Source organism: Vicia villosa, unplaced genomic scaffold (genome assembly GCF_029867415.1).
Source record: "Vicia villosa cultivar HV-30 ecotype Madison, WI unplaced genomic scaffold, Vvil1.0 ctg.007040F_1_1, whole genome shotgun sequence".
NCBI classification, from domain to species: Eukaryota; Viridiplantae; Streptophyta; class Magnoliopsida; order Fabales; family Fabaceae; genus Vicia; species Vicia villosa.
The window spans coordinates 22,570-43,608 of NW_026706807.1; the positions used below are offsets into that span (position 1 = coordinate 22,570).

The 21,039-nt window shown below is 34.3% G+C and overlaps 2 protein-coding genes across 2 annotated transcripts; both read right to left on the reverse strand.

Moving 5' to 3' along the window:
• Nucleotides 1-6,088: 6,088 nt before the first annotated feature.
• Nucleotides 6,089-7,291, reverse strand: LOC131643065 (putative F-box protein At3g16210). The gene has a single exon (XM_058913210.1). The coding sequence runs from the start codon at nt 7,289-7,291 to the stop codon at nt 6,089-6,091; it is 1,203 nt and encodes a 400-aa protein (XP_058769193.1).
• A 3,554-nt stretch (nt 7,292-10,845) lies between these two features.
• LOC131643066 (putative F-box protein At3g16210) lies at nt 10,846-12,048 on the reverse strand. The gene has a single exon (XM_058913211.1). The coding sequence runs from the start codon at nt 12,046-12,048 to the stop codon at nt 10,846-10,848; it is 1,203 nt and encodes a 400-aa protein (XP_058769194.1).
• Nucleotides 12,049-21,039: the final 8,991 nt, after the last annotated feature.

Below are 21,039 nucleotides of genomic sequence, written 5' to 3' on the forward strand. Positions count from 1 at the left end.
TACATAAGCGGTAAAGACAAGAAATTAAAATCATATACAATTCAAGTTTCCAACTAAGAGGTATACGATCGGCTTGTCTTCAACAATGCACAGCGGAAAGATAACGTCTGACAAGGTCTTCCTGCCAATTGCTTAACCATAGGCTTCAAGCAATCCATCCAGCAATCCGTCTACCTCTAACCTGCTCCTGAAAAATATTAAGAGGATTGGGGTGAGATTACTAAATCTCAGTGAGTTCCCTTATCTTATGGGTTCGCTCAGTTCTACAAGGTGCATGCAATCAGACGGATCTCCCGTGGATCCAGGGTTTTCCTCACGGTCTGGTTCAAATATACAACAAGGGTACACCATCATTGGAAGTCCCATAACTATCCAATGAGGTAATAACAACAAACAACAACCGGCTCATCGCCATCACAAGCAAGTATGCAGACCCGTACCCGTGTACGAGGAATCCAGGAGTAAATCCCGCTCGTCTACCTAGGCTGCCAAACCACACCCTCGGTGAGTCACTCCTGTACATCGCGTCAAGAGACTCGCATAAGCCCACCGCACAATGAGTCAGATGAATCCCATGTGATTTAGACCTACTTGGCTACACAATCTCATCTGTGATGAGTTACCGCAATGACTTCCTAAGTGGCGTCACTACCTCATCAATCATGTATATACGCAGGTGGTTATACAGATGAGAAAACGTCTACGAGACAGTACAAGCTCACCGGGCGAAAGCCTAGTGGCATTGCCTACATGGCACCACTAGAGGTGAGTCCGAAGTGATGTAGCCTACATGGCATCACGACCCCATCCTACCAAGCACGCCGATATGTTACATCAAGGTGGGAAACGCCTTTAGAGACCCTCACCAGCATATCGCAATGGTAGCTCAGGTGCATAATACATACCGAGCACGCCGATGTGTTACATCAAGGTGGGAAACGCCATTCAAGACCCTCACCAGCACATCGCAACGGTAAATGATGGAACTAAGTCCATAAATAGGCCTTACCACCTAGTAGCTTAAGCCTACTCCGATTCAAGCATACATAACAACCATGCTCATAGATCCATACAATCAAACAACTCCGAATGTTCAACCGAAACAAACTGGAAATAATGCACAATTATACATAACATTACATGTGATTCATAACTCATCAAACATGCATACCAATGTCATAAACATAGAATAATCATGCATTCAATCATCATAGAAACATATATTTAATCAAACAATTCTATGATAATTCTCAATCCAAAACAAGAGGCTTTCGGTTCCCAACTCGGAACGAAACTGCACTCAAGAGGGGAAAATACAAATTCTGCATCAGGCCACTTCGCTACAGCGAACTGCCAGCGAAGCCCCGATTCGCTACAGCGAGCAGTGGAGAGCTCCAGCGAATAAATCAAATCAACTCCCAGACTTATTCGCTATTAGTTCGCTACAGCGAGCCAGAGTTCGCTACAGCGAAGTTCTCAACTCAAGGAAAAACCAGAATTCCTATAGTTCGTCTAAACTCCTAAAATACGACCAAGGGTTCAATGCTCAGTTTAGAATAAAATTATACAACTTTAATAGTTAAGGTAACATCCTGGTCTAAGTTCAACACAAGGATAACATCTTATTGACATAATCTCAAGACTAATTGTGCTTATTCTAATACCAAGCAACACCTAATCGGGTGCCATAAATTATACCTGCATCAAAAGTTTGGTATCTAAGCATTAACACAAAGAGAACTGAAAAAACATTTCCAATGCTTCTGACGGCGCTCCGTTTCGAGTTGTAAAACTCAAGTTATGGTCATTTTTGTGAAATACAATTTTGTGCAGTCTGCAGGCATTCGCTGCAGCGAACACAGAGTTCGCTGTAGCGAACCTGACAGTGCAGAATACGAATTTTGGGTTATAACATCTATTCTTTGCATCCCAATCCACCACAAATGAAACCCTAACATACAATGACAACCAAAAGGCTTATACTAATCATTCAAAGCATAAGGAAGCATCATAAGAACACATTTATATCAAATGATCAAGCATGCAAAGCATCAAACTCAACCCAAAACCCAACATGCAATCATCCCCAAACTACCTACCCAAGTTCTATCTAATGGAACTCACCTTATTCCATGAATATTCTGAGTTGTAGAGGCTAAAAGGATGATAATGATGCTCTCTAGGTTCTCCTTTGATCGAAACTCTACCTCCAATGTTGTCAAACCTGCATGCATGTCTTCCCTAAAAATCAGCAGCAGACCCTCTACTTCAAACGCGTTTTTCTCCATGATAAAGAACATGCAAGAGGTTATCCATATATGCAAGTTGTAGAGAAATTCGTAAGCTTTCCAACAAGACCAGAATCATCTCAATCGGAGTTGTGAGTAGAAAGTTATTACCTTTTTGGTGGAGGCTGTTCCATAGGTGCGAAAATGGAAATGATGAATAAGAACGTAAGCTTCTCTTCCTTCTCTTACTCTACTTCCACTATAAAAATATGATTTGGAATGAACCAAACAATTCCTTATGTTTTACTTTTCCTTTGGATGAACTTGCCCTTTAACTAAATGGTATTTACCAACTTGCCATTTAGTTCACTTCTAACTAAGCCCATAGATTCCACTAATTCTCTTTAATCTTTCATAGTATATAAATATACATGCTTAGACAATATGGAATATTACAATTAAGATACACATTCTAACACATTCTTTTTTTTTATTGAAAGTTAAATTTAACTCACTAATGATAAATAATAAATAAAATTATAAATAGAGACAAATAATGAATAAAAAAATTTAAAATTAAAAGATTAAATTAATATAAAATATAGAAAAATTAAACTAGTAAAAATTTATATAAATATATAAAAAGCTATAATAAATAAAATAAAATGTATATGAAAATAATGTAACCTGATTCATAAAATTGACGTCCTTACTTGGTATGATAGAGAATCTAAATTATTAAATTTTGATTCTCGTAACTTATTTCATTAAACATGTGTTCTTACAAACTAATTGATTCTTGTACTCTACTAGATTAAACATATACTCAGTATTTACAATCGGAAAAAATTCAACTTTAAACTATCGAAATTGTGATAAGAAAACAATTATACTTGTGATAATAGTTCGAACCAGTGTTTTAAAAATCGGACCGGTCATCGAACCGGTGAGTGTACTGGGTCACTGGTTTATCGGTCGAACCACTGGATCACTGGTCGAACCGCACGACCAAACCGGATTAAACCGGATTAAACCGGATAACTCGGTTGAATAGACTTGTCATTATATAGGTATAAAACCGGTCGAACCGGATGATTCAGTCTCTAAAAAAATATAACTAGCTTTTAAATTTTTTTAAAATATCATATCATAAATTCACAATTTCATAACTTAAATTCAAATTTCAAACAAAGGTATCACACATAACAAAATAGTAAAAAATTACAAAGTCTAATTGCAAACAGAGTTTAATTACAACATAATCTAAACAAAGTCTAATTACAACATAATCTAATTGAATAGTTTATAACAAAATAACTCCAATATGTACCAAATTTAATTCAAAATAGAATCCTCCTAAAAAGAAAATCAAATAAAATTCAATATGTTTATGCTATTTAAGAAAATTTATTAGCAAAGATAACAAATAGACAATAAAATTTTTAATTTGTCACTAACGAAAAAAACTATGTGAGAATGCTATTTAAGTAATAATACACTACTAAATATATTAAAAAAAAGTTTAAAAGAAAATTTAAAAAAAAAAGTTAAAAAAAAAAAAAACAATTAAACCGCCGGTTTTCCCGGTTCTTCCGGTTTTCCCGGTTTTCACCGGTTCCCACCGGTTTGATGGCATATCCGATCCGACTATTGAACCAGACCGGTTACCTGGCCGGTTCCCGGTTCGACCGGTCCGACCGGCCGATCCAGTTCGGTTTTTAAAACTATGGTTCGAACATACAAACCTTTAAAGCAGGTCTTGCAAACACCAGATTTAGTAAGACGAGTGAGGAAAGAATCGATCAAGATATTTGGGTTCGATATCTCATTTGAGCCAACAACAAACTTAAAGCTTAAATCTTTTCAAATCTCATCACAGAAATGACGCCAGTCACTTAAGAACCATTCACAAAGTGGACCGTCTTCACAGACGAGTCGTGAAATAATAGACGAATTATCGTGGGGGCTCATCCTTGAGAGAGATTAAGGATTGTTAGTAGAAATATCCTCACGTTTCAAATTTCCTACCACTATGTTCGTACTCAATTATAGGAGTAAGGTTGTACAAAAGAAACATGTTCACCATTTTGTTAAAATGTATAGAAGAAGAGAAATCCGGAAATTTTCTTGTTAAAGTACATGAAGGTATATCGAGGCAACATCTAGGAGGAAAAGTCATCGCCACAAAGATTCTCAAGGCCGATTACTATTGGCCTTCAATGGTTCAAAAAGTCAACAATTAGAGCAAAAAATGTGAACAATCTCAGAAGCATGGTGACATTCATATCACCCTGCCATTCAATCTCAACATGTTAACTGGACCATGGACATTCTCCCAATGGGGCATAAATATCCTTGGCCTTTTTACATTGGCTTTGGAGTAACTAAATTTGTTATTATAGCTATAAACTATTTTTTCCAAATGAATTGATGCAGAAGCCTTAGCAAAGATCACAATGACTCTCCCTGTATCTATAATTACTACGGAAAGATTTTTTTCGACAATAAAAATTATCAAGACAAGATTGAGAAACAAAATGGAAGTTGATTTTCTAGGAGATGGCATGGAGGTTAACATCGAAAGAGAAATTGCTGCAAGTATTGATTTCGAGACTATTATTGGTGATTTCAAGCTACTCAAAAACTGTAGAGCATTACTTTATGTAATTTTATGCAATAATTTTTAATTATATCATGTTCAACTTTATGTTTATTACAATTTAGATATTTTATATACATTATGGTATGAATATTTGATTTATAAATTATAGTTTAATTTAGCAGCCACCCCATAAAATTTATTTTGGTTCCGCCACTGCATATACATTATAGAGACAATGATATGTTATCCCATACACCCAAGTATACTATAAATTATAGTATACATGATTATTTTAAAAAAATATTGAATAGTTAATTAAGGAATATTTCAATTAATATAAAGATTAAAATTAGTAACCGGTCTGATTTGTGATTTGTTAACAAATGTCAACATAAACTGACAAAAATTATTTTTCGTTAAATGTCATAATTATGCATATTTAGAGGGCCTCTTAGCACGATAAGAATGAGAGATTATGAGCACCAAAAACTTCTACTAATACATCGTAAGTTTACATAGTTAGAGAGGTAACTATGGATCCTAAATAATGGTACACAATATTATTTTATTGAACATTCTATGGATCCTAGCATATTTATATGATTTAAATAGAGCTTTAAAAAACTACCTATATTACTTTTTATTCCGTATATTTATTCTCACATACGCCTTTATTACATGTAAAGGCATGAAAGATCAAGTGAAATAAAAAAATTTGATAAATCAATTTCGACGTTAAAAATTACAAATATTGAACCTAACAATAAATTAAATTTGTAAAAAAGATAAATGCATTCACAACCTATCATGATTTACTTTCAATAGATTTTTTTAATCTACATGTTCGTTCCAATCAACCATAACTATTATACCAAAAAATGGTACAAACTTAATACCAATCATTTAAAAATATATGATAATTTAGATTTATTTCAACTTCATATAGACAACAAATTCATAAATTAATCTTTTATAAATCAATTGAATAAACTATGACAAAATAAAATAATAATAATAATAATAATAATAATAATAATAATAATAATAATAAAAATAATAATAATAATAATAAAAATAATAATAATAATAATAATAATAATAATAATAATAATAATAATGAAAAGAACAAACAATAAAAATAAGAAATTGATAATTAAACAGAGAATAATCTCATCCAGTAGTTGTTACAATTTTTTTTAATAATACCACTAAGATTAGAGTCTGTAGTCTCTCACAAACCCAATCAAACAATAACAAATTAAATTAATCTCATTCTTTTACAATTACTCGTATATAATTTAGGACTAATTAAATCGACCTTGCGCTTACGCCTAACGTATACATTGATAATTGGAGGTCTACGAACAATGAGGTCCATTCCTGCTGTTGGTGAATAGTTTTTCTCATAATATACTAGAGAATTATGTTGTTTACCTTCAAGCTTCTCAAATATATGAGTAATTAAATGGTCAAACCATGTTAGCTTATTGTTTGTTATTTCTTCATTCTTTTTTGCCCTAATAGGATGCATAAGACTAGGTGTCATCCCAATAACAATAAGTTTGGTCCATGACTTCTTCACGCCGATTTCACCTAAAATTGATATGTGAAGTGTAGTCGTAGACTTATGATATGATATTAAGCCAATGAACTTTTGTAACACAATCATTTGTATCCCTTCTCCTTCCCGATCAAAAGTTTCATCCATGTAAGGTATATATGTTTTTTTGAAGACTTCATTGTTTAAATAAAATGATATTAAACATAGTCTATCTTTATAACCTTTATAACGTACTGACAACCAATGACATGTTCCGTCGGTGTAAACATAGAGATCCTGACGATCCGAATAAGAAGCAGGCATCTTAAATTTAAGTTCACTCCAACAATTATTTCTTAAGCTATATATCTCCCAAAAGATGTGTAGATAATGAGTTAGAGGAATTTGTACACAACGAACCACCTTATAGTCATTGTTAACTTGGTCATAACCAAATCCATGAACATAAAACTCTGGCCATTCATCATCATGGGGAGAAGATTCAATGAGACGTGACACACGCAAGCTGGGAGGAATGATCTTGAATTCTTCGGTGGTTGGGTTCCACAATACAACTCTTTGAGGTTGTGTATATAAAGATTCAATCAGACAAAATATGCCTTTAACACTAGAAAAGCCAAATATATCAAACTCTTGAATGTTAAATGAAGTTGGAAAATCTAATTTAGTCTTCTTCTCGAATCTTTCTCCACGAAAATAATACAACTCATTTTCGGATAAATATAACGGTAGAAATGAATCACCAGGATTGTTATATATTACGTTATTCTTGAGTTTTATCATGAAAGATGAATCTAAAGACCATGATTTTTGTAAACAAGAAAATCGATGCAAAGATTTAAGAGGAAGTTTTGATAAAATTGAGAAGGCAGCATCATCAGGTATATAACTTTTAGTCATCTTTTAGGTTATTGTAGCAACAAAAAATAAACTATGCTCCTGCCTGAAAGATATAGAGTAAAAAAACAAAGTGAGTTATAACTCAACATTTATTTATTTTCCATTATAATATTTTTTTAATAATTACATTAAAAAAAATGTTAGAAGTTTGTGATTCCTTGTTCGATATATTATATGAATTGAGAACTATTTTATTTCAGTAAAAGAACGTTTTTTTATAAGGAAACACAAACAAAATCTACTCTTCGAATAAAAGAGATATATATTTTCAAATCAAATAAACTAAATTGATAGGTAAACACAATCTACTCAAATCAAATAAATAAAATTGATAGAATGTAAATAAAATCTACTCAAATCAAGGAGATATATACTGAAACAAAATATCTGGTAAAATAAAATTTAACTGATATCAATAATGAATAATTAAGATGAAAATTAAGATAAAAATAATAATGATAATATGACTGCAAAAAGACTTACTTTGGCAGAAATTACTCAGAACTTGAATTGATATTCTTGAATAGAACGTATGGAAATTCATAGAATTATCTTCAATATATATACTAACATCATCATGATTTATGAACCAACCAATGTGTCCTTTGGGAATTTTGTTTCCTTTCTTAGAATTCTACCAACCGTCGCAACGTTTAAAATTAAAATTTTGTTTGCATTTAAAGATTTAATAAAAGCGGAAAATTTACATTTTTTCGTTTCACTATTTTTCATAATAAATTTAAAAATTTTAAGTGCAATTTTTTTATATAGAAAGCATTAAAATTATTTGTAATATAATTTTGGAAACTAAAAATTGCTTATTTTTATGGGGACCGAAAACAACAATTAATAATTTTGTAAATGTAAATTTTTTTACATTATCAATGTTTCTAGCCACTCAATTATATTATTTTTAAAAAAATGAAAATAAAAGTCAAACAATTCTAACAAATTAAAGGTTGTGATCCAATTAAATTCTTAATAATTCTGTAAGTAAAAAAAATATAATTTAATCTATTTTAAAGGGAATTTTTTGAGCAAGTATTAAGATACTCATTCTAACACATTCTTTTTTTTATTGAAAGTTAAATTTAACTCACTAATGATAAATAATAAATAAAATTATAAATAGAGACAAATAATGAATAAAAAAAATTTAAAATTAAAAGATTAAATTAATATAAGATATAGAAAAATTAAACTAGTAAAAATTTATATAAATATATAAAAAGCTATATTAAATAAAATAAAATGTATATGAAAATAATGTAACTTGATTCATAAAATTGACGTCCTTACTTGGTATGATAGAGAATCTAAATTATTAAACTTTGATTCTCGTAACTTATTTCATTAAACATGTGTTCTTACAAACTAATTGATTCTTGTACTCTACTAGATTAAACATATACTCAGTATTTACAATCGAAAAAAGTTCAACTTTAAACTATCGGATTTGTGATAAGAAAACAATTATACTTGTGATAATAGTTCGAACATACAAACCTTTAAAGCAGGTCTTACACAAACCAAATTTAGTAAGACGAGTGAGGAAAGAATCAATCAAGATATTTGGGTTCGATATCTCATTTGAGCCTACAACAAACTTAAAGCTTAAATCTTTTCAAATCTCATCACAGAAATGACGTCAGTCACTTAAGAACCATTCACAAAGTGGACCGTCTTCACAGACGAGTCGTGAAATAATAGACGAATTATCGTGGGGGCTCATCCTTGAGAGAGATTAAGGATTGTTAGTAGAAATATCCTCACGTTTCAAGTTTCCTACCACTATGTTCGTATTCAATTATAGGAGTAAGGCTGTACAAAAGAAACATGTCCATCATTTTGTTAAAATGTATAGAAGAAGAGAAATCCGGAAATTTTCTTGTTAAAGTACATGAAGGTATATCGAGGCAACATCTAGGAGGAAAAGCCATCGCCACAAAGATTCTCAAGGCCGATTACTATTGGCCTTAAATGGTTCAAAAAGTCAACAATTAGAGCAAAAAATGTGAACAATCTCATAAGCATGGTGACATTCATATCACCCTGCCATTCAATCTCAACATGTTAACTGGACCATGGACATTCTCCCAATGGGGCATAAATATCCTTGGCCTTTTTACACTGGCTTTGGAGTAACTAAATTTGTTATTATAGCTATAAACTATTTTTTCCAAATGGATTGATGCAGAAGCCTTAGCAAAGATCACAATGACTCTCCCTGTATCTACAATTACTACAGAAAGATTTTTTTCGACAATAAAAATTATCAAGACAAGATTGAGAAACAAAATGGAAGTTGATTTTCTAAGAGATAGCATGGCGGTTAACATCGAAAGAGAAATTGCTGCAAGTACTGATTTCGAGACTATTATTGGTGATTTCAAGCTACTCAAAAACTGTAGAGCATTACTTTATGTATTTTTATGCAATAATTTTTAATTATTTCATGTTCAACTTTATGTTTATTACAATTTAGATATTTTATATACATTATGGTATGAATATTTGATTTATAAATTATAGTTTAATTTAGCAGCCACCCCATAAAATTTATTCTGGTTCCGCCACTGCATATACATTATAGAGACAATGATATGTTATCTCATACACCCAGGTATACTATAAATTATAGTATACATGATTATTTAAAAAAATATTGAATAGTTAATTAAGGAATCTTTCAATTAATATAAAGATTAAAATTAGTAACCGGTCTGATTTGTGATTTGTTAACAAATGTCAACATAAATTGACAAAATTATTTTTTGTTAAATGTCTTAAGTATGCATATTTAGTGGGCCTCTTAGCACGATAAGAATGAGAGATTATGAGCACCAAAAACTTCTACTAATACGTTGTAAGTATACATAGTTAGAGAGGTAACTATGGATCCTAAATAATGGTACACAATATTATTTTATTGAGCATTCTATGGATCCTAGCATATTTATATGATTTAAATAGAGCTTTAAAAAACTACCTATATTACTTTTTATTCCGTATATTTATTCTCACACACGCCTTTATTACATGTAAAGGCATGAAAGATCATGTGAAATAAAAAAATTTGATAAATCAATTTCGACGGTAAAAATTACAAATATTGAACCTAACAATAAATTAAATTTGTAAAAAAGATAAATGCATTCACAACCTATCATGATTTACTTTCAATAGATTTTTTTAATCTACATGTTCGTTCCAATCAACCATAACTATTATACCAAAAAAATGGTAAAAACTTAATACCAATCATTTAAAAATATATTATAATTTAGATTTATTTCAACTTCTTATAGACAACAAATTCATAAATTAATCTTTTATAAATCAATTGAATAAACTATGAGAAAATATAATAATAATAATAATAACAATAATAATAAAAATAATAATAATAATAATAATGAAAAGAACAAACAATAAAAATAAGAAATTGATAATTAAACAGAGAATAATCTCATACAGTTGTTACAATTTTTTTTAATAATACCACTAAGATTAGAGTTTGTAGTCTCTCACAAACCCAATCAAACAATAACAAATTAAATTAATCTCATTCTTTTACAATTACTCGTATATAATTTAGGACTAATTAAATCGACCTTGCGCTTACGCCTAACGTATACATTGATAATTGGAGGTCTACGAACAATGAGGTCCATTCCTGCTGTTGGTGAATAGTTTTTCTCATAATATACTAGAGAAGTATGTTGTTTACCTTCAAGCTTCTCAAATATATGAGTAATTAAATGGTCAAACCAGGTTAGCTTATTGTTTGTTATTTCTTCATTCTTTTCCGCCCTGATAGGATGCATAAGACTAGGTGTCATCCCAATAACAATAAGTTTGGTCCATGACTTCTTCACGCCGATTTCACCTAAAATTGATATGTGAAGTGTAGTCGTAGACTTATGATATGATATTAAGCCAATGAACTTTTGTAACACAATCAGTTGTATCCCTTCTCCTTCCCGATCAAAAGTTTCATCCATGTAAGGTATATATGTTTTTTTGAAGACTTCATTGTTTAAATAAAATGATATTAAACATAGTCTATCTTTATCACCTTTATAACGTACAGACAACCAATGACATGTTCCGTCGGTGTACACATAGAGATCCTGTCGATCCGAATAAGAAGCAAGCATTTTAAATTTAAGTTCACTCCAACAATTATTTCTTAAGCTATATATCTCCCAAAAGATGTGTAGATAATGAGTTAGAGGAATTTGTACACAACGAACCACCTTATAGTCATTGTTAACTTGGTCATAACCAAATCCATGAACATAAAACTCTGGCCATTCATCATCATGGGGAGAAGATTCAATGAGACGTGACACACGCAAGCTGGGAGGAATGATCTTGAATTCTTCGGTGGTTGGGTTCCACAATACAACTCTTTGAGGTTGTGTATATAAAGATTCAATCAGACAAAATATGCCTTTAACACTAGAAAAGCCAAATATATCAAACTCTTGAATGTTAAATGAAGTTGGAAAATCTAATTTAGTCTTCTTCTCGAATCTTTCTCCACGAAAATAATACAACTCATTTTCGGATAAATATAACGGTAGAAATGAATCACCAGGATTGTTATATATTACGTTATTCTTGAGCTTGATCATGAAAGATGAATCTAGAGACCATGATTTTTGTAAACAAGAAAATCGATGCAAAGATTTAAGAGGGAGTTTTGATAAAATTGAGAAGGCAGCATCATCAGGTATATAACTTTTAGTCATCTTTTAGGTTATTGTAGCAACAAAAAATAAACTATGCTCCTGCCTGAAAGATATAGAGTAAAAAAACAAAGTGAGTTATAACTCAACATTTATTTATTTTCCATTATAATATTTTTTTTAATAATTACATTAAAAAAATGTTAGAAGTTTGTGATTCCTTGTTCGATATATTATATGAATTGAGAACTATTTTATTTCAGTAAAAGAACGTTTTTTTTTATAAGGAAACACAAACAAAATCTACTCTTCGAATAAAAGAGATATATATTTTCAAATCAAATAAACTAAATTGATAGGTAAACAAAATCTACTCAAATCAAATAAATAAAATTGATAGAATGTAAATAAAATCTACTCAAATCAAGGAGATATATACTGAAACAAAATAGCTGGTAAAATAAAATTTAACTGATATCAATAATGAATAATTAAGATAAAAATTAAGATAAAAATAATAATGATAATATGACTGCAAAAAGACTTACTTTGGCAGAAATTACTCAGAACTTGAATTGATATTCTTGAATAGAACATATGGAAATTCATATAATTATCTTCAATATATATACTAACATCATCATGCTTTACGAACCAACCAATGTGTCCTTTGGGGATTTTGTTTCCTTTCTTAGAATTCTACCAACCGTCACAACGTTTAAATTTAAAATTTTGTTTGCACTTAAAGATTTAATAAAAGCGGAAAATTTACATTTTTCATTTCACTATTTTTCATAATAAATTTAAAAATTTTAAGTGCAATTTTTTTATATAGAAAGTATTAAAATTATTTGTAATATAATTTTGGAAACTAAAAATTGCTTATTTTTATGGGGACCGAAAAGAACAATTAATAATTTTGTAAATGTAAATTTTTTTACACTATCATTGTATCTAGCCACTCAATTATATTATTTTTAAAAAAATGAAAATAAAAGTCAAACAATTCTAACAAATTAAAGGTTGTGATCCAATTAAATTCTTAATAATTCTGTAAGTAAAAAAAAATATTTTAATCTATTTTAAAGGGAATTTTTTGAGCAAGTATTAAGATACACATTCTAACACATTCTTTTTTTTTATTGAAAGTTAAATTTAACTCACTAATGATAAATAATAAATAAAATTATAAATAGAGACAAATAATGAATAAAAAAAAATTTAAATTAAAAGATTAAATTAATATAAAATATAGAAAAATTAAACTAGTAAAAATTTATATAAATATATAAAAAGCTATATTAAATAAAATAAAATGTAACACCCCATACATAACTGACTAGTATATTATGCATGAAACGTTAAAATTGATATTGAGTACATACAAAAGCTATAGTTATAGAAAGATCCATATAAAATACAACATGAAATTCTACTAAGAATGTAACACCCCATACATAATTGACTAGTATATTATGCATGAAACGTTAAATATTGATATTGAGTACATACAAAAGCCGAAGATAAAAGATGATCCATATAAAATACAACATGAGATTCTAATAAGAATTACAAAACATGTATCTTCAATGGATCTGCACAGCGGAAAATGAGATCTAACGAGGTCTCCGAGCCATCACCACTTCCAAATCTTCAGTCTAAACCTGCTACTGACCAAACGCTACTAAACTGCACCTGAAAAAATATAAGTTGATTGGGGTGAGATTACTAAATCTCAGTGAGTCCTCCTATCCTATGGGTCCACTCGGATCTACAGGGTACATGCATCAAAACCGAATCCACCACTGATTCGGGGTTCATCCTCACATCCGGTACAAGTACGAAGAAAACAAGGAATCATCCACCATTGGACGATTAATGCAGATATGCAATTATATAAGAAACCAAGTATGCAAAACCCGCATCCATATACGGGGAATCCAGAAACGCGTTAATGCCTCGACTAGGTTATAAAAACACACCCTCGATGAATCACGCCCATGCCTCTTGCCAAGAGACTTGTACAAGCACACCGCAAGATAATTAGACGGGTTCGCACAAGCCTAAATGGCTGCGAGATGACCTTAGCCTAATTGGCGTCATTGTCCCATTAACCATCTTCACGCACATGTGTTAAATACCAATTAAACAAGTCTCACACGGCTAAAGAGACACTCGGTTCCCTATACGGAACAGAACTGTTCTCGGGGGAAATAGTCACATACAATTTCACTCGACAAGACACACTAAGTGGGGTTAAAATATGATTAAATCAAACATTCTGGTTTGGGAACCAATTCTATTAGAAAGTACACGTCTCTAGCTTTCCAACGATATAAAGTTTGCGCAATTCCGATACCCGAGCCGAAAGTTACGACTTTCTAAAGTTTGCTGATTTTTTGCACTTTGCCCAGGGTAACCGGTTACCCAGAAGCCAGTAACCGGTTACTGACATGAAAAATGCCCAGAAACGCAAATTTACACAGAGTAACCGGTTACCCAAATGCCAGTAACCGATTACCCTGAAGCAGAATCAATTTTCTGCATTTCTAAGGGTTCTAAACCATTCCAAATGTCCTATAGTTGATCCCCTGCATCTTTAATACAGTCCCAATGAATTTCTAACATATTTATATAATCAGAACCACCAGCATGCAATCATTAACAACATATGCAACTAGTAGCTATCACACACAACTAGCAATTATCAAATAAGCATGTTTTAACATCATAGATTCATGGATTATTTCTCAAAATCCCTAACCCCAAAAATTCATATTCTTCATCATCAAATCCGCAGCCACACCTTAACACACAATCAGCATGCATGTCCCAACTTCAAGCTCACTTTTCTCCTTCAAAACATAAGCTATGAACGCGAACCATAGGTGCAAATCGAAGAGAAATTTGTTAGCTTTCCAATGGGACCAGAATCGTTACGATCGGAGTTACGAGTTGAGAGATATACCTGATTTAGTGGGGGCTGCACCATTGTTGCGAAAATGCACTTGCTTCATGAGTTCTTCTCTTGCTCTTAAGTTGTTCTTTCTTTCTTTCTCCACAAATTCTGATTTTGAAAGTCCAACACCAAACAATTCCTTAAGTTCTCATGCAAGTGATGTTTAATGACCAATGTGCCCTCTAACCATGCCAAAATTACTAGTTGCCATCCAGTTGGATTCTCACTAATCCACTTACTTTCTTAATAGTCCCTCTTAGATTAATATAGAATGATTCTATCTATGCATTCCAATAACCAATTAGCCGATTTAAGAAAAATACCGATGTCGGAGGATCGGGGTATTACATTCTCCCCCCCTTGAATAGAATTCGTCCTCGAATTCCTTCCGTTCACCACAAAAACCAACTCTTCATATCTATCCAATTAAGGGAAAGAAGGTTACTCGTATTCCTCCTTAGGTAATCTCACTACTCTGTCTGAGGGTCATTCCATACGAAGAAACATAATCTGCCAAAATACGTGCGTCCCACTATGCAGGGTTAGAACCTTGACTCTCAAGCAACACGTCTATCCAGATACTCCGTCTTGACGTAACTGGGGAAAGATCCTTCCAGGGTCCTTGACCTTCACTGCTCTACACTGAAACTCCGAAACTTCAAAAGCACTAATAATCCACTCATGTCGGATATCCTTCGTTTCATTCTCTGGTGTGTTCACCCTCGTGCAACAAACATTACTGATTCACTCAGCTCCTTGAATTACTTCCCATTGAGGATTATTGCCACAACGTCACTTATGCGATAACACTTCAAATTATTCTCCACTCGAGTCCATACAATGTCATTAGGTGTTAGCCAAATTCCTTGGTCTTAATTTCCGGTTCCCAAAGTCTTAGGATGATTGTCCCAAATTTACCTTTACCTATACAACTGAATCTCCTTACTTGATTCTCACCTCGGTCCAAGATGTATCAGTCGTTACCGCAATCCACGATGGTGTAGCCTTCCACAACCATAGCATTGATGTCCAACAACTTTGCATAAGGCTTTGCCCACAAAGGTGGACTCCATCGATTAACCCGCGACCATTGTCCATCTCTTCATGCACCCTCACAGTGCACAAGACATAACCACGAAGAACTTGCGCCAACTGAATGTCCTCTCTAGCCTTCAGCATTTCGACGGTTTGGTACTCAGCCCAACCCTTGTGACTTGCAAGCTAAACTGATGACCAACGAACATCGAACCGCATGCCATCCACAAAAATGTATTCCCAAGCTGGTCCATTGACAACACCTCTCGAGTTATGGTGATCCTTGAGAGACTAGAACGAACGAAACTCCGCTTCGACAATTTCCCTTAGGAACATACTTTCATCCCAACATAGAATCCTACAAATAGTCCGTTCGTTCCTACCTCAGACTTATCTGATTCTTCCTTGATCTGTTGCGCTACTCTGATTCCAACAAGTCACACACCTTGAAATTCTCTGAGTCACGTTATATCCATAATTCACTTGGTTTCCATTAATACACAATAATCCCTATTCCACAGTTGTCCAATTACAACACGTGCCAGAACTCCATATACATCCATCATCGACTACTACTCCTTGAAGTTGCGTACTCTCCAAAATCAAGTTTCTACTTACTCTGCCATTCCATATAGTTCATCTACCACAACTTAGGTACACGTTTCATCCTCAGGACATTGAAACCCAAATACTCACTGACTTAGAGGTTCACCCTTGTAACTGATTTCCACAGCGTACAACTGTTATGTCTTTCAGTTCAACAAATCTTGTTGCTCAACCGGTGCAATGAATCCTTCAAAAACGTACTGCAGTTCATGATAACTCTAGCAGTTTTACACAACTTCTACCCAACCATACACCTTCATTCTCTTAGCGTAGTATCACCTCTGATAACTCGTGTGACTTACTGATATAACAATCCACCCATAGCCACACTCCATTCACACAGTCATCTAATGTCTGTTCCACCTCTGAATCTGACACTAAACTGGCTTCCTCGGAGGCTGCATCCTTCATTGCGGTGCTTCTAACAATGCAAGAAATTGCACTTTGTACTTCGAACGTCTCCTTTATAGACTCCTCAAAAGTTCTCAAACCAAAAAGCCTATGCTTTACCAAGACTCACATTTCTCCACTCAGAGTATCTACAGACACTCTACCAGATACGTCACACATCAAACTAGTCCAAGATACAATTCACATATTCCATCACCGGTCGCCAATGGTACATGATAGCCACTCACTATGCTGACAAGGATATCATGACCGCACATGAGTCCCACTCTAGACACTCATGCAAAAATGCCAACTTAACACTTCATGAAACGAGAACATCCCCAAGGTACAATCGGATACTAACTCACGCGATCGCGATCACTCAGAGTCTCCATAAGTATAGTATTGGGTCTTGATCCATCACATCATCGCCTGTCTAGTTATTCCTCTACTATCGAGCGCGACGCTTGGATCCTCATCCCACATACCTTATGAGAGTCTGGATCTGTGTCTCACGAGTGCCAAATCAGAATTCTACCTTGAGCTTCAGATCACCTTTGTCCCACACATGTCGGAAAAAGGATTACTCACGCATCTTGTGCACGATAGCGATACTGTGGCATTATACCCATCTGGTAGTACCAACATGGTGGTCCAACTCCGAGGCCATGTATCTAGGTAACCTACCTCAGTGGCGTATAATGATCTCCACGCGTATCCTAAAGTCACAACCGACAAGTGTCTGAACAGGCTTCCAATAGGCTCGTCGTTCCTCAAATCCTTCGAATCACACTACTCAGGATGCTAAAACCTGAGAGTGCTACAATTCAAGGTTTACTTACTTGGAAAGCCAAAACGCCAAGCACGAAGATTTAAAGTTCAACTTCGGATTACCATGCAGTGTGCGTACCCACTCGTCCCACGCATGCATGAGATTCCAAGGATAATTCAGTCCAGATAGGAATACTATGGTTCCTAACAACCAACTCAACTGCGATCGTCCTACTGACGTTCCAGATAGATCTTAGTTCTCACTCGCCTGAACACCCAACGCCAAGCGTAGTTCTATGGCTTCACTCAGGGTCAGACGAACGACAACTAACAAGAACTTAGGTTACTGCATTTCACGCTTCTACATCATTTCATATTCAATCTAGCGTAGTTCTAGAACTTAAATATAAAATGATAAGAACGGAAATGCATGCCCTCTTCTATCGACAGGTATTCAAGCTTCGTCCAATCTTAAGTTACCACACTCATACATTCCACCAACATCTACTAGGTAACTACTCTCTCTTAGGGTACTTCAAGTTGGATCAGGATCTAATACTTTGTCCATCCACTACTGTTCGTACCAACGCAATCAGAAAGGTCTAACTTCTGTGTCCGCACATCCAAAGGTTATTCTGTCCTATCAGCTCATCAGTCACACTTAACACCGGCAGCATCATCAGTACTGAATCCTACTAATTCCAAGCTCAACACCTTCGGAGAATCTTACTTACAAGGCTCCTACTCAATACTATTTGGATTTCCCTTGCTATTACCAAGACTTAGAGAAAGTTTTACTCCGTCCAATCAAAATCCTGGGGGTTCTAGCTGTCTTCATCCACACCTTGGTAGTTCGGGTATTACTCCTTTGCGTCAAACGCTCCTCTTAATTCTGACAACTCCAATATCACCCACTTAAAACATCCAACAATTCATTACTCATCTCACTCCAACAACTTAGGTTCACAACTTTGCAGGTCTTACGAGTCCTCGTGGCGGCTCTGCCGTAATTCTACTGTCTCGCACTCAGTCGATGAGTTGATCAAGTTCAACAACTGAATGAGATATCAGTAAAATCAGGCTAGCAACGCACACTTGAGAGGAGGAAAAAGAATTGCTAGTGATGTCTCATGGCTCGGCCGAGAATCGACCTGCTCTGATACCAACTGTAACACCCCATACATAATTGACTAGTATATTATGCATGAAACGTTAAATATTGATATTGAGTACATACAAAAGCCGAAGATAAAAGATGATCCATATAAAATACAACATGAGATTCTAATAAGAATTACAAAACATGTATCTTCAATGGATCTGCACAGCGGAAAATGAGATCTAACGAGGTCTCCGAGCCATCACCACTTCCAAATCTTCAGTCTAAACCTGCTACTGACCAAACGCTACTAAACTGCACCTGAAAAAAATATAAGTTGATTGGGGTGAGATTACTAAATCTCAGTGAGTCCTCCTATCCTATGGGTCCACTCGGATCTACAGGGTACATGCATCAAAACCGAATCCACCACTGATTCGGGGTTCATCCTCACATCCGGTACAAGTATGAAGAAAACAAGGAATCATCCACCATTGAACGATTAATGGAGATATGCAATTACATAAGAAACCAAGTATGCAAAACCCGCATCCATATACGGGGAATCCAGAAACGCGTTAATGCCTCGACTAGGTTATAAAAACACACCCTCGATGAATCACGCCCATGCCTCTTGCCAAGAGACTTGTACAAGCACACCGCAAGATAATTAGACGGGTTCGCACAAGCCTAAATGGCTGCGAGATGACCTTAGCCTAATTGGCGTCATTTTCCCATTAACCATCTTCACGCACATGTGTTAACGCCGAGTACAATACGCCATCTTGACACATGGGTCCATCGGGCGAAAGCCTAGTGATGTAGCCTACATGGCACCGCTAGAGATGGTTTACCTGTTATGCGTAGGCCTACTTGGCCGCACAACGCCATCATACCGAGCACGCAAGTGTGTTAACGCCAAGTGGGAAATGCCTCAAGACCCTCACAAGCACACTGCAACGGTAGCTCAGGTGTGAGCCCAAGATCACATGATCGGGGCTGTCCCATTGGTCACAAAGCCTGGGATGTAACACAACCTAGCCCCCGGCCCGTTTCGATTCAAGCATACACACATATCAAGTGCCAAATCACACAAGCACACAATCCCAATTGTTTAGCCAAAACAACGGGCCTTAACAAGATATTCACATCTCATCACAACATGGCATTCGTATTTAAACATAATATAGCAATTAAGTGCAATGAGATTAATCCATTCTAATCATGAATGATTCACATATTAAAAATAAAATATCCATGATCATAAATGACATTAGCATGTTTAAATACCAATTAAACAAGTCTCACACGGCTAAAGAGACACTCGGTTCCCTATACGGAACAGAACTGTTCTCGGGGGAAATAGTCACATACAATTTCACTCGACAAGACACACTAAGTGGGGTTAAAATATGATTAAATCAAACATTCTGGTTTGGGAACCAATTCTATTAGAAAGTACACGTCGCTAGCTTTCCAACGATATAAAGTTTGCGCAATTCCGATACCCGAGCCGAAAGTTACGACTTTCTAAAGTTTGCTGATTTTTTGCACTTTGCCCAGGGTAACCGGTTACCCAGAAGCCAGTAACCGGTTACTGACATGAAAAATGCCCAGAAACGCAAATTTACACAGAGTAACCGGTTACCCAAATGCCAGTAACCGATTACCCTGAAGCAGAATTAATTTTCTGCATTTCTAAGGGTTCTAAACCATTCCAAATGTCCTATAGTTGATCCCCTGCATCTTTAATACAGTCCCAATGAATTTCTAACATATTTATATAATCAGAACCACCAGCATGCAATCATTAACAACATATGCAACTAGTAGCTATCACACACAACTAGCAATTATCAAATAAGCATGTTTTAACATCATAGATTCATGGATTATTTCTCAAAATCCCTAACCCCAAATCTAACCCTTGCATGCAAATTGCCCAAGTCACTATCTAAGGACTCACCTTGGATTTAATAGAGGTTAAGATCATGTTCTTGCTGCCATGGTAATCTCTTCTTGCCCAAAAATTCATATTCTTCATCATCAAATCCGCAGCCACACCTTAACACACAATCAGCATGCATGTCCCAACTTCAAGCTCACTTTTCTCCTTCAAAACATAAGCTATGAACGCGAACCATAGGTGCAAATCGAAGAGAAATTTGTTAGCTTTCCAATGGGACCAGAATCG

Bases quoted from the DNA above. Each gene is read 5' to 3' on its own strand.
- LOC131643065 (XM_058913210.1), bottom strand. From the start codon at position 7,291: ATGACTAAAAGTTATATACCTGATGATGCTGCCTTCTCAATTTTATCA.
- LOC131643066 (XM_058913211.1), bottom strand. From the start codon at position 12,048: ATGACTAAAAGTTATATACCTGATGATGCTGCCTTCTCAATTTTATCA.